The 14,430-nt window shown below is 46.0% G+C and overlaps 1 protein-coding gene across 1 annotated transcript; it reads right to left on the minus strand.

The window, feature by feature from the left end:
* Nucleotides 1–3,192: 3,192 nt before the first annotated feature.
* Nucleotides 3,193–5,075, minus strand: CCIN (calicin). Its single transcript, XM_015426152.1, has one exon. The coding sequence runs from the start codon at nucleotides 4,966–4,968 to the stop codon at nucleotides 3,193–3,195; it is 1,776 nt and encodes a 591-aa protein (XP_015281638.1). The 5' UTR covers nucleotides 4,969–5,075.
* Between the last annotated feature and the right edge of the window lie 9,355 nt (nucleotides 5,076–14,430).

The raw sequence follows: 14,430 nt of genomic DNA on the forward strand, positions 1-14,430 counted from the left end.
ATTGTTAATTGATGGGAACCGGACAATTACCGAAACTGTGGCAAAATTTTGGGTAGCATGCTACTGCATCCGAAATACACGATCAAATATATAATAATAGTTGCCTAATAGTCTCTGTTTTATGTTCTTCTTTTACTTTATTACGCTCAACTGTATTTTTATAGAGTTTTATTTTACTGTCCTAAATTCAGTTATATGAATGTTATATTTAAGCATGTGTGTTCTATAGCTTGTTGCCGTAATAAATGCCTGACTGACTGACTGACTGACTGGGATATAAATAAATAAATATGCTGGATCAGGTGGGCTAATAACAGGGTGGTGGTGTTTAGAAAATAGCTCTTTCTCTTGTTCCAGAGACATAAACATTTGCAGAAAGTAGACATCTTACTATCAGTCAGTGGAGTATATAAGATGGTAGTGTTTTGGTTTTTTTAATAAAAGGAGTCCTAGTAGTGATATGGAATTTATTTTCATTTTTTAATTTATTTCAAAAAGGGAGGGGGAAAGAAATGGAATTTAACTGGGCTCAGCCTCATGTCGAACCTTGCCTCCCAAACCCAGATGCATGGAAAGAGGTATTTCAGAAAGGAGAGAAGTACTCAGCATATGCTCAGAGGCTCAGCCCTCTTCCTCGAGTGCTGCTGGCCTGAGATTAGGGTTGCCAACTCTGGGTTGGAAAATTCCTGGAGATTTGGGGGGGGTGGAGCCTGGGGGACAGCAGGGTTTAGGGAGAGGAAGGAACTCAGTGGGTATAATTCAATAGAGTTATTCTGATCTATGAGTGTAAATAAATTTCTGATTTGATCTGAATTCAATAGAGTTCACCTCCCAAAGCAGCCATTCTCCTAGGGAAACTGGTCTTTGTAGGATGGCGATCTGGTGCACTCCTGGGAGATCTCCAGGCCCCACCTAAAGGTTGGCAACCTTGCCTTATTTAAGAGACTTGTGTACAGTTCGTCGGAATTGGGCAGGGCTTTTCTTGGCCGTTTTCAGTGAGAGGAGGCTTCCTGTCTCTCATTTCCCCCTTCCTGCTGAAGGCGGGTGCTGGCTCAGCTCCTACCGTGTTTCTCTGGAACCGATTGCGCAGTCCTCAGCAGAACTTGATCCGTTCGATTTCCGAAGCTCTGTTACAACAGTCAGGGTCACCCCGGGGTCTGCAGTGGCTTCTGCTAAGGGACCGCGTTGAGGAGAGCGGTGTAACAACTGAGCCAGTTCTCCAGTCTGCTTCACCCGCCACACCTGTCACCTGCCAGGAAATTCCACAGATGGCTCTGCAATTTCCATGCATTCGTGATCCCCCCCCCCCGAACCAGAGCTGGCCGAAGGGCGATGCTATTCTAGGACTAACTATACCTGCATGGCGGCCCCTAAATAACACAGGGGAAAATGTGTTTATTTAGATATTTATATCCCACTTTTCTCCAAAGCCATTCTTTCCTTCTCTAATGTTGTCCTCACCCTCGCCTTGTCAAGTAGGCCAAGCGAAGAGAGACTGGGCACCAGGTCACCTCGTGATCTTAGATCCTAGTCCGACACGACTGTAATCACGACATCATGTTGGCTCAGTGTAGAGTATGCTGAGGGACCTTTTCAGCAAGCTGATTCTGTGTGTGTGTGTGTGTGTGTACGCACCTGAAAGTCATGGTTGACTTCTGGTGACCTCCAGTGGGGCTTGGACATTTCAGAGAGGTGGCTTGCTATTGCCTGCCTCTGCGTCCTGGCCCTGGTATTCCTTGGAGGTCACCCTTCCAAGTACTTGCCGGGGTCGGCCCTGCTTAGCTTCCAAGACCTGACGAAATCGGGCTTGCCTGGACTATCCAGGTCAGGGGGAGGCCAGCTGATTCAAACTTTTCAGCTGCCACTTTGAAAAGACGTCCAAGAAAAGTTTATTTAATGTTTTATGGCCTTTGAAGCTCTTATGCTCTTCTAGGGTTGCCAACCTCCAGGTACCACCTGGAGATCTCCTGCTATTACAACTGATTTGGTGACCAAGATCAGTTCCCCGAGAGAAAATGGCTGCTTTGAAGTGTGGACTCTGTGGCATTATATCCTGCTGAGGTCCCTCCTCTCCCCAAACCACGCCCTCTCCTGGATCCACCCCCAAAGTCTCCAGGTATTTCCCAACCCAGAGCTGGCAACCCTATGTTCTTCTGTGGCTGCTGTGGCTTCCAGTGTCCAAAGGTGCTTTGACCATGATCTGTCCAAAACGATTGTTCCACACCAGGTTTGCTGCAAAGTCAAGAGAAAGCATGGAAACAAGACAAATAGAGGAGGACATCATATGGATGCTTCCGAAAGCAACATCGCAGTAAGGAAGCCAAGGCAGAGCCCAGCATCCGTGTGGGAGCAGCCCGACGTTTGGAGGGAGGAGATGATCTGATGTGCTGCTGTGCTCAGTATAGGAATAAAACCACAATTTCCCACCTTTTCTGGCTATGCTTCTGTGCCTTTAAAAACAGTATTTTGTTCCTCAGTGCATGCCAGGAAAAGCGGCACCTGGTGTCCAACACAAATGGCTGTACACAAAATCCAATTATACAGACCCAACTAAAATGTGCAAGTTAACTTTAGTCCTCAAACTTGATCAGTTCATGTTGATTTCCACTCCCAAGGCTGCTTTTATTTATACACTTTTAACACTGACTGCTCCAAAGCAGAGTGCCCTCTGGGGGAAACTGGAAGCAGCTGGGCCCCCGAACAAGCCTTGTTCCCCTCATAGGATACGGTCTCGTGTCTCTGAGGATATACGATTTATGAGGGTCCAAGCCTTATTTTGGGGTGCAGCACGACTCCTGATACCATAGTAGTATTCAGTGACTGAATGTGTTTTTTTGGTGCCATGCTGCAGGCCCAGATACTGAGAAACTGCAATAACATTGTTCTGCCTGGCCTGCTGCCCTTGCTAAGCCTCTGAATAAACTGGAACTTGGCACTTTGTCTACAGTTTTGAAAAAAGTTACATAATTTAATGTGTTAATTGTTAATATATTACATGATGACCTCTTTGTTCCCCATCCAAGTGGTTCTCACAGAGCAGATGTCCCATCCTACCTGAGTCAAGGTACAGGGACATAGTGGCCAAGAGGATGACCGAGAGAACTGGCCATTCACGAGGCATGTTTACCTGTGATCTGCAATCCAGTCATTCTTTATTGCTAGAAATTCTGTTTGTTTTTCTGTCTTCCCTAATTAATTGACTACAGTTTTTTGAAGAACCTTGCAAGGCAACTTAGCTGTACAGCAAGCAGGACAGTCCAAGGCTTCCGGCGGGTCAGCAAGCAACTTCCACTCCTGGGCGCGTTGATCTAACATGTATGCTTGCCGACTGATGCAATACTCCTCTGGCCGTTTGTTGCCAGGACAGATAAGGCCGCCGCACACAAACACCTTGTTCTTCCCGACAGAGCACACCGCGTGCGAGGGGTCCAAGCTGTAGTTATTTGGCAAGAGGGGTATGAGGCTCGTCGTTTTGGTGGTTTTAATTTTCTGCAGGTTGATTTCCAGACTCTCTTTGTGGCTCTGGATGCTCAGGACGTTCTCCTGGGGAAAGGACAGCAGCGGCTTGTGATTGAACTGGATGGGAAACGTAATGTATTGCACCACATTCCGGGTCTGGATGTCAAAGCAATCCACCACGCCTACTCGAGAGAACTGGCCGTTCACGAGGCATCTCCCCGTCACGATGTAAATAGCCTTGTCTCCTTTGGTGATCAGTGCGGTTGCGTCCATAGGAATGCTCATCTTCCCAGCCAGAATCCACTTCTCCTTCCCTTCGTCGTACTTGAAGATACTCGAAATGTACTTCCTGGGTGCCGTGCTTCCCCCTACAGAGTACACGGCTCCTCCGCAAGTCACCATGGTGTGAAAGACTAGACCTGTGGGCAGATCTGGAAGCTTGATCCAGGAGTTGGTATCCATATCGTACTTCCAGGCTGTCTTCAGGCCAGAGATCTGCTCCGAGGTTCCTCCCGAGACATAAATATACTTCCCTAAGGACGTTGCGCTGAGAGCAGCCGCTCTGTACGGCATCTCCGTGAGCTTCAGCCAGATGTTCTCGTCGATGATGTAAGCAAACACGCCATTGCTGAACCTGCCCTGATCTTTTTGTCCTCCTAAAATCACCACGGAGTCCACCAACGCCCCTTTCCTTTGGTAGAGCATCAGGCTTTGAGGATTTCCGTGTTTACGGTCACTCAAAACGTTCTCTATCCGGGACAGGAGACCAGAGTGGTCTTGATAGACCAACACTTCCCGGCAAGCAGAAATCAGGGCCTTGCTGGAGATGGCGGTTAAATGGATGTAGGCGAAATACTTCTTAAAATACTTCTCCCTTTCAGGCGTTTTGTGCTTCACCCACTGGAGGAGAGCCAGGAAGGCCTGGTCCTCATTTTGTATGTGAAGGTTCTCATCCTTCAGGAGCTTTCCGAAGATCTGAGGGGGGCAACACATCAAGTCCTCGATGCCCTGGGGGCTGGCCCAGTAGTGGAAGTTCTCTCGCACACCATCGTAGGCGGAATTCCCCACCTCTTTCAGATCGTACGTGGTAGCCAAGAACATGTAGTATAGGCTGTTGTCCTTCCTGAGGGACCTGAGGAGGTAATCAGAGCAGTGGCTTTTGAGAGTCTGGGAATTGAAATACCTGGCTCCCTTCAGCAACTCTTCGACGTTCTTCTCAGAAATAAGAATTTTCCCAGTGTAGAAATAGTCCAGCAGCTCCTCTACCAAGCTGGAGCTCAAGAACTTGGCGTCGATGATGATGAAGAGCTCATCGTCCGTCTTCATGTCGTTGCTGACTATCAGGTTCCTGACATGGGAGGAGACGGCTGCTAAGACATTGAGGTGGGCGTAGAAGACATTCTGGTCCACGCTGAGGGCCACGTCACAGAACTCTTTGTTCTTTCTCTGCTTGTTCAGGGCCTGCATCATGAAGCTGTTATGGTTCTTTTCCGTGAACTGCATCCTCATTTTTGTAGCCAAGGCCCGGGTCTGGAATTAAGGAAGATGAAAGAAATCCATAGAGGACTTTTTGACCAGTTGTTGAAGACTTCACTCTGGGTACACTGGAGTGAGGTCATCAAATATAGCTGCCAGGTCACAATCACCAATGACATGTGTTTAAAAAGAGAGTCTTTTCAAATTCCTCCTCCAGTTGTGGGAGTCACACCATAGCTTGACATGGCACTAAAACAAAGAAGACTTGATTGGAGGTAAGGATTGATAGATGGATTGCTTCTGTTATCTTTTCCAAAGGGTTAGCTGTGTTAGTCTGTATTGTATCAAAATTTAACATCGGTCCAGTAGGACACTCCATGATAGGGTTGCCAACCCCCCCAGTTTGCCAGGGGTCCCCCGTTTTGGGGGGGTTCTACCCGCCGCCGGCCAGATGGCCAGCGGGAGAAGCCCCACCCCCAACACCCACAGCCACCCCTCTCTCTCCCTTTAAGTGTGTGGAACCCGTGTTTCCTCCCAAGCCTGTGTTTCCTCCCAAGCCCGATCTCCGCTTGTCGCAGGGAAATGCCAGCTTCGTGCATTAAAAAGGGAAACACAGCTGCTCTTAAAGGGGAAACGCCGGCTCCTGCTCTTAAAGGGGAAACGCCGGCTCCTTTAAGTGCAGGGAACTGCCATTTCTGGAGATCCGGCACACGGGCGTGGGAGGGGGGCGGCAGACGTCCCCAACGTGACGTCATCATGTCGGGATGCCCCGCCCCCTCCAGGAACACCCCCAAAGTCCCCCGCTGGGGGTGGAAGATGGACTTGGCAACCCTACTCCATGATGGAGTGAGCGCTAACACACAAAACCTTATTCTGGAATTTATTTTGTTAGCCTTTAAGGTCCTACTGGATCCTGTTCAAGTCTACTGACTAGTGTGTGTTCGGCCCCCCACCCCACCCCTATTCTTCTTTCTAAAAAATGTTAGGCTTTACAAAAGACTCCTTTTAGCAATATGCTTTACTGATGGTCATTTTGGAATGCATTCTGGTACAATTTATTAGGTTAAGCCTGCATAGGAAACCTGAGCTGGATGGCCCAGGCTAGCCTGATTTTGTCAGATTCTTGGAAGCTACGCAAGGTTGGTCCTGGTTACTACTTGGATGAGAGACCACCAAGGAAGCTGAGGGTTGCTACAGAGAGGCAGGCAGTGGCAAACCACCTCTGCCTGTCTCTTGTTTTGAAGACCCTATGGGGTTAGAAATATAGAAACATAGAGCTGGAAGTACCCTCCAAGGTCATCGAGTCGAACTCCCTACACTATGCAGGAAATTCGCAACGACCTCTCTCCCCCATTCCCCTCCCCCCCCACACACACACACTCTATGCCCAGAGGAAGGCCAAAAACCTCTATGATCCCTGGGGCAATCTGGCCTGGAGGAAAATTCCTTCCTGATCCCTGGGCATATAAGAAAGGGCCATGAAAGCCAAGCTCTGGCTCATCCTTTTCTGCCCCCCCCCCCCTCATATCTGCCTAAGTTCACAGAATCAGCATTGCTGTCAGATGGCCATCTAGCCTCTGCTTAAAAATGTTCAAAGAAGGAGAGCTCACCACATCCTGAGGAAGCTTGTTCCACTGAGGAACCACTCTAATGTCAGGAAGTTCTTCCTCATGTTCAGCTGAAAGCTCTTTTGATCTAATTTCAATCAGTAGGTTCTCGTTCGACCTTCTGGGGCAACAGAAAACAACTCCACTCTTTATCCTCTGTATGACAGCCCTTCAAATAATTGAAGAGCACCCTCAGATCACCTCTCAGTCGCCTCCTCTCCAGGCGACAGGACAGCACTTTCCACCACCACATAGGAAACAGCTTATAAATTATTTTGTTCTCGTGGTCAAACTGTACTGGCAGCTGCAGCAGTAATGGGGAAACCAGGCAAGCCTGTCCCTGTGTGGAAAACCCCTTCGTATCTGTGGTTTCATAATGCCAGAAGGGAGGGAACATGTCATTTGTGTGACTTAATTTTTAAAAATCGCCTTTACAGAGTTACCTGAGCAATACCGACAGGTCCCGGCCCCCAAGGAGCTTACAAACTGAAAGAGATGGGGGGGGGGGGGGGGAGAACTGAGAGAGGGGAAATGGTGAAGAAATGCCATTACAAAAGATCCCCAAATGACACAGGATTGAGAGAAGGGCCTTGAACTGGATAGCAAATGTGGGGAAAGGGTAACAAGAACCTGACCCTGGCTCTCTGCAAGGCGGACTGGTAGCGAGGGTGCCTTTGGGGAAGAGGCAGGGAGGGCGCATTGTCCCTCTTTGGTCTTCAGGCTCCCCATGTGATGGATCCTTAAGGGCTCTAAAAATCCATATTTCTAGCCCAGTCTTGGTTCTTCACCCTGTGTTACAAACAAGAGTATTTGCAAGTTAAAGATGGGTGGGACCTCTTATTGTTTTGAAGATAAACAGTGTACACAGGTATACCACCTCATTCTGATGCTTTCAACATTTTCTTCCAGCTCTGCTGATTTCTGGTATTGGAGTCAGGCTGGGAGCAAAACCCTTAAGGTGACAGAGCGCCTGATACGGTGTAAGACAGGGCAGGGTACAACGCTCCTTGACCATACACTGTTATTGTGAAAATAGCTGACCCTCACACACTATTTAGATAGCAATGGATGTACTAAAGATTTACATAGATTTCCCCCCCAGTCATGCATGGTCCCAGAACCATGGTTGGCTTCCTAATTTGCCAAGCAGATGTCATACATACCTGTCTACCCACCCACCCACCGGCCTCAGCCCTGGTACCTTAAAAAAAACAACCACAAGCAGCACACTACTATATAGGGTTGCCAACCTCCAGGTGGTGGCTGGAGATCTCCTGAGATTACAACTGATCTCCAGGCAACAGAGATCAGTTCACCTGGAGAAAATGGCTGCTTTGAAAGGTGGACCCTATGGCATGGTGCCCCATTGAAGTCCTTCTCCAGACACCACCCTCCTCAGGCTCCACCCCTCAAATCTCAAGGTATTTCCCAACCCAGAGCTGGCAACCCTCTCAGGCATTCTGAAAACACTGTCCAAGACTTGCCTTTGAAACATTATAGTTTACCCAGACTGATGGTGTTACTCCATATATGATTGATCCTACTCACTTTCCCAACTGTAAACCCACCAAAGCTTTAAGAGGCCTTGACGGCCGGCTTGGAAGATAGGGTTGCCAAATGGCCTGGAGAAAAATGGCCCATACATTTAATACAGTCTCGGTGTGTGGAAATGGGCAGTGGAACCTTTCCATGGCATGGAGGCAAACAACATCACCATGTAAATAACATCCCATTAAGCCTCTGTTAAATGAACAGGACAGTTTTCTCCAGGAATGTTATCAACACTGGAAAAGAGTAGATGGAGTCTCTGTCCCCCTCATCCTTCAGTGTCCCTAATATTATGAACATCAGTCATATCCCCCTTGGTCAGAGATCCCCAGTATGGTGTTGATGGATACCACAGGGCCCATGTTTTTCCTGCTGCCCATTTCTTTATTCTTCAAAGCAGAGACCCAGTCCGACCCAGTCTGACTTTCTTCTACCTCACTGAACTTAAGGTGTTTCAGAAGAGCTATGAACACATTACTTTTGTCTCCAAGGAACATCCACTTGGAAACTGCTATGTCTATCACAGGAGGTTGCTTCACTTGGAACTTCCCAACATTTTATGACTGGCCCCAGTCCTCATGGCCACCATGTTGTGATTAGGAAAGACCTCCTCTCAGGTCAGAGATCCCTGTTATTGGTCATGTTTTGCTAAACTCAAAAGCTCCCAACACTGTGCTCTTTCTTTGTAGAAAAAAATGCTTCAACTTCTTGATCATGTTGATTTGACTTTTTAAATACAGACGATCGCTTACAGCTCAACCTGATCTATTTTTACTTGGAAGTACATCCCATTCATATGAAGGGGATGTACTCCCAAATAAGGGTCTGCAGGGATAGTGGCGGTATCTTTTTCTAAATTAACTTGTTTCCTTTCACCTTTCTGTGTGTAAGTACACAGGGTAGCGCTTTAACTTCCTGAAGCCCAGCGCAGGCAAAATCAGAATCCTGTAGGAGGAAGAGAGGTTGCTTTTGCAGCTGATTCATCCTCCAGATGTTCTAATTTTCTTGTCACAGTAATGTCCCTGTAATGATTCCTTGTTTTAGAGTGTGTGTGTCTCTTTAAATATTTGGTTGCAGTGCAGTGAATGCAGAGTAGAGTGATTGAGAGAGACAAGTGTGGTGTGATTGGAGGATGACAGTGTGGGAGGAGTTGTTCTGTGTGGATCTGTGTGGATGTCAGTCAATTATGAAAGTCAGTTAGAGAAAGCAGTTGGAGTTTGGAGTTGGTGTCAGAGTCAGTGAGTAAGCTGACAGTGTCTGTGTGGAAAATAAAGAATTTAGAGATGAGCACCGCAACCCTAGAGTCTGATTCGACTGGCTTTCGAGCAAGGGAACCTTTACCTATATATGTCTTAAAAAGTGAGACTCTAAAGATCTGGAAGGAAGTCAAAATTACCAAGAGCTTAGCCTGTGTGGCTGCCTATAGGAAAGAGGGACTGAGTGTGTGATACATTTGCCAGACATATTTACAAGTCCCTTATTCCCAAACAGCTACAGATAAACCAGCCTCATATTTTGTTCTTATTTCAATAAATCATCTTTTGTTCAAGTTTATCCTAGAATTCAGTTCTATCTTTCCTCAGGACCACATAGATCCCTGAAAAGCCTAGACTATGGGTCACATTACCAGCAGCAGAGGAGAGAAGGTTTGGAACTCCTTAAATTCCTGATGGCAGCAGAAACTACCCAGTTTACAAAAGCAAAGAACACATATAAAGTGAAAAGCAGTCCTCCCAAATAAGAGGATGCCACAGTCCCCCTTAACAATAGGGCAATTACTAAACATGTTTGATGTTTGCCTTCCAGCCACATAGTCTATGCACAGCAACATGTCAATCCACAGAGTAGAATACAGGTAATAACACAGAATGTCCCACAAACAGGGCTGTCAACTGACCAGGGGAAATGCCACAACTGCTCCTACACCTTTAAGAGCAGCCAGATCTTATGTCAGTAGGAGAGGCATGTCAAGATTAAGCCCTGTTCTTTCAGCCCTGGCAGCTTTACTTTCCCCTGCATGTTTAGCTACCCTGGCCCCAATTCCCTCTCCTACTTGGTTCTTACACAAACAGGCCTGTCCCCCATTGGCACCTAAGTTTCGTGTCCAACATCAGTTGTTTTGGTTGTGAATTTAACTCTCAGGCGCACGACTGATTCTGGGTACTTTTTGGAAATTCAGAACATCTCAGGTTTTAATATCTGCATGATTTCTTTAAAGAGTCGAAGACATTCTTTTTAACCTGTTCTGGCAGCCATGCATTAAGCTGCCAACTACTTTTAAAATTGCCCTTTACTATTAGCAGCAGAAATTAAACACATGAACTGTTCTATTTGATAAATGTAAAACTAGAACTGCCTCTGCTCTTACGTTTTCCTCCACAACTTGCCATACTGTCAGCTCGCTGCCATAGGAGCTGTGGTGGGGGAAGGGATTCCTTGGAATGTGACTTTCGCTTTCCTGCTGTCTGGGTGATGCTCCCTTATCTGTATAGCTTATGTGTTTGACCTTGGTTCTTGCCTGTAACATTATCTGCTGGGAAGGGGGGGGCATTGAAGCCATTAGATTCTGGTGGGCCCCGCTTTTGCCTTGATTGGCTCTTGGCTGCCTTGTGCCCTCCTTTGCCCCGTGCTTTGTAGCTCAGTCTTAACATAGTTCCTGAAGTAGCGACGTTCTGCCAATACTGATCAATAAACTTCCTTTCTAAAGAAGCAAGTCATTCTGATTGTTGCAGGAGTCTGACACATACAGACAGCTGGCTATGTACATATTGTGTAGTGGGAGCCGCATGGATGCACGTACAGACAGCTGGCTATATACACATGTGCCGTCAAGTCGCAAGCAACTTATGGTACCCCAACAACGGGCTTTCAAGGCAAGTGAGCAGAGGTGGTTTGCCACTGCCTTTCTCTGCAGAGTCTTCCTTGGTCATTCCCCAGCCAAATACCGACCCTGCTTAGCTTCTGAGATCAGGCTAACCCAAGCCACCTTTCCTCCTGATTGTTAGCAGGTAAAGGCATTTCTTATCACTCTCAGGTTGTCAGCTTTTAGATTGGTCCCTCTTTAGCATCAGTTCAATCTGCAACAGTTACCAGGTGAAAAGGTTCCAAGTGCCCAGTTCTGCATATAAAATCTCTATTAAAGGGACATTCCCCCCCCTGAAATGCCAGGAGCAGCATTGTCTGCTTTTACTTACCTGGCTCCTATCTAATCTCTTACATACCAGCACTGATCTTGCCAGGTATTAGCTGGTGATGATGCTCCTTTCCATGACATGCAGTTTTTCTACCCTAGCTGAGATCGGGCTGTTATTAAAGGCACAGGAACAGATCGGACTGACTTTTTACTGACCAGCCGGCAACTCTGGATAGGGATTTTTAAAATGATATGTGACTAGTGATAATGGGCAGGGTTTTTTTAATGAAGGGTTGTTTGTTTGTTTTTAAATACAAGCATTCCCCATTTGAAAGAACAGTTATTCTACTCTTGTGGAATGGAACCGAACCGGATTCCTTTTCAATCACAAGAGAAAGACTCTCAGGTTTTTGGAAGTAGATTCCCCCTTCTAGCACTGCACTTTTCCAAACACTTACTCTGCACCTTTGATTTGGGATATATAACATGGTATGTATCCAAATACCTAACATTTAGTGACTAGTCACAACTGGAAGTAAGCTGCAAGTAGGGTGGACTGTGGGAATGGGAATTAGAAGGCGTTCCCTTGGTGAAGGAGGGGAACAGGAAACATTTGGCTTTTGTTTTATAGCTCAGTAAAAAGTTTAATAAAAAGCAATTAAAACATTTACATATTTTTGGCATCTCTTTTGTGTATATAGGCAGGGAAATGATGAACTAAACCTGCAATCTTTGCTCTCCTCCATTCCCAAATGCCCAGATATATAGATTTCTCCATGAAACACACCATAAAAAAAGATGATTCAGCTGGCATTACAATATGACACACAACTTAATAGAACTTATAAACCAAGGTACAACGTCGTCTCCAATTAAAGGGACCTTGCAAATTGCTAACAGGTGGTGGGTAGTGGGAGGCAGTACACTTTAAAGAAAACCTCATGTAGTTTACACAAACATAATATAGTTTACAAAAAACATCATATGATTGACAAAAAACATGAAAGGTCAATTTCTGCATTCAGTCCATTAGGAAATACACTGTTCAACCGGTAAATCCAAAACATCTCTCGCTGTAAGAGGCGTCTTCTTAAGTCAGTCCTTTCTCCAGGAGTTCTCTGTACAATTTCTAATACAACATATTGAAAGCTATCATAACAATGATTAAGCTGTTTAAAGTGAATTGCTAATGGGGTATCCAGGTTCTGAGCCTTCAGTTTGGATTTATGCTCTGTAATTCTTGTTCTGATAGGTCTAGAAGGAGACCCAATATAAATTTTTTCACACACACATTTTAATTGCCCTCTGGTAACATGCACCAGAGAGAGATGCCTAGGATCCAGAAAAAAAACAATACTGCGTGTTAATTGAGATCAGCGTCCTATCTGAATCGTGATGTGAGTTATTACTAGGCTGATTAGTTGTAATTTGAAATATTTTGAACTATCTTATATGTGTTCATAACAAAGATAAAATTATTATGTTGCAGATGCTTAATACTTGTTGTCTAGCTTTTATGAAAATGAGAGCTTTGGCACCTCTATGTAAGTCAGCAATAAGATTATTGTATTGTCTCTTGTTTCTTGTGATTGGTGTTATACATATTCTAAAAATGGCATGTTTGTGTACTACAGAAAATTTCCTGAAGATTCATTTTTTGAAACGTTGGTAAATAATCCGGAGACGACGTTGTACCTTGGTTTATAAATTCTATTAAGTTGTGTATCATATTGTAATGCTTCAGAGCACAATACATGTACAGCAATTCTTATAAGTCGTATGACTGTTGATTGTGGGTCAGACTAACACGACTGTTGACCTTATATTTGTTTATCTGGGTCTGGAAGTGGCCACCACACAAATTGCCCAGGTGGGGCTCAGGGTGGCCCAGCATGTAGTTTCCCCAGGATGGACTGGGCAGCAGCATCCCTTTGTCTGGCTGCTGCTTGTAGTCATCAATCAGCGGCCTGACAGGTCTCCTTTCCACTACTCTGCAGCTGGGTGAACCGAGGTGTGGAGGCTGAAGGAGATGCAGCCCTTCTTCCTAAAGCTGCCGGCCCACTGGGACTTTTTCTGGGGATCATAATGGCCCATTCAGCACAAGCTTTTGCAGACGACAGACGACCTCTTGGGATGGTATCACTGCCGTTGAGTAAGTGGGCTCTCTCTCACCGAGGAAGACCAGGGTCGCTATACCTTTATTTATTTATATCCCACCCTTCCTGCATGCAGGCTCAGGGCAGGTTACAACATATAAAACTCACAACAATAAAACCCAACTCTAATACTATCAAATCACTACCCCTTAAAACAAGATGACATTCTGAAAAACCATTTCCCAGGGTCCCGGCACAGTATAGCAATAGGGAGAGGATAGAGTCTATAAATTCTTTTCTGATGACACAGTTCATTGCTCTTAGAAAGATCCACAGCGGGCATTTTAGTCCAGTGGCCCAACAGTCTACAGCAGATTCTGGCTATTAGCAAACCACCTCTGTTCATCTCTTGCCTTGCCATGGAAAAACCCATGAGGGGTTGCCCTAGGTCTGTCCTTGCCAAAACCCATGAGGGGTTGCCCTAGGTCTGTTGCGACTTGAGGGCACTTTATTATTATGTTAAGAATGGTCACAGTCAGATAGTTGACTGGTAGATGGTGTTCTGCAATTCCAGACCTAGCCAAGTTCTTGCGAATTGCAGGGGTGTCTCCGCAGGATTCTTGATGTTCCAAGCTGAGCTGGTGTTATTTACTTGGTGCCCAGAATGTCCAGGTGTTTTGTGAGACTTCTAGACACTGCTCCAGTGACAACTAGCACGATGGTCACCTTCTCATTATTATTACCATTGGACTCCAGGACAGGAAAGCTTTGCTGGAATACCATTTTGTTAACGTGCCAACGGTGCCATAGATTTTTTTTTTATGTACAGGAAGAGTGCATCTGGCTAGCAATCCTCTCTGCCTCAGAGCATACCTATTAAGAAGTAAAAGATTTTGTTGAGCTTCCGCTTCCTTCTTTCACAATAAGCTATTGTTGGCTTTACAGCTAAGGGGGGGGAAATGCACGCAAATTCCCTGCCACGTTGCTTAAAATCACACGACGATATTCGGCAAACGACGTCTTAAGAAGTAAAACTAGTCTGGGCGTCACCTCTAGAACGCTCCGCAGTAAACGCCCCGCAGGGCCAATTTTTAGGTTCTCTTTCCCGGCG

The sequence above is a fragment of the Gekko japonicus genome, unplaced genomic scaffold, assembly GCF_001447785.1.
Source record: "Gekko japonicus isolate JY-2015 unplaced genomic scaffold, Gekko_japonicus_V1.1 scaffold205, whole genome shotgun sequence".
Classification (NCBI taxonomy): domain Eukaryota; kingdom Metazoa; phylum Chordata; class Lepidosauria; order Squamata; family Gekkonidae; genus Gekko; species Gekko japonicus.

What these genes read in the sequence shown, in the direction of transcription:
- CCIN (XM_015426152.1), bottom strand. Translation starts at nt 4,968, where the DNA reads ATGAGGATGCAGTTCACGGAAAAGAACCATAACAGCTTCATGATGCAG.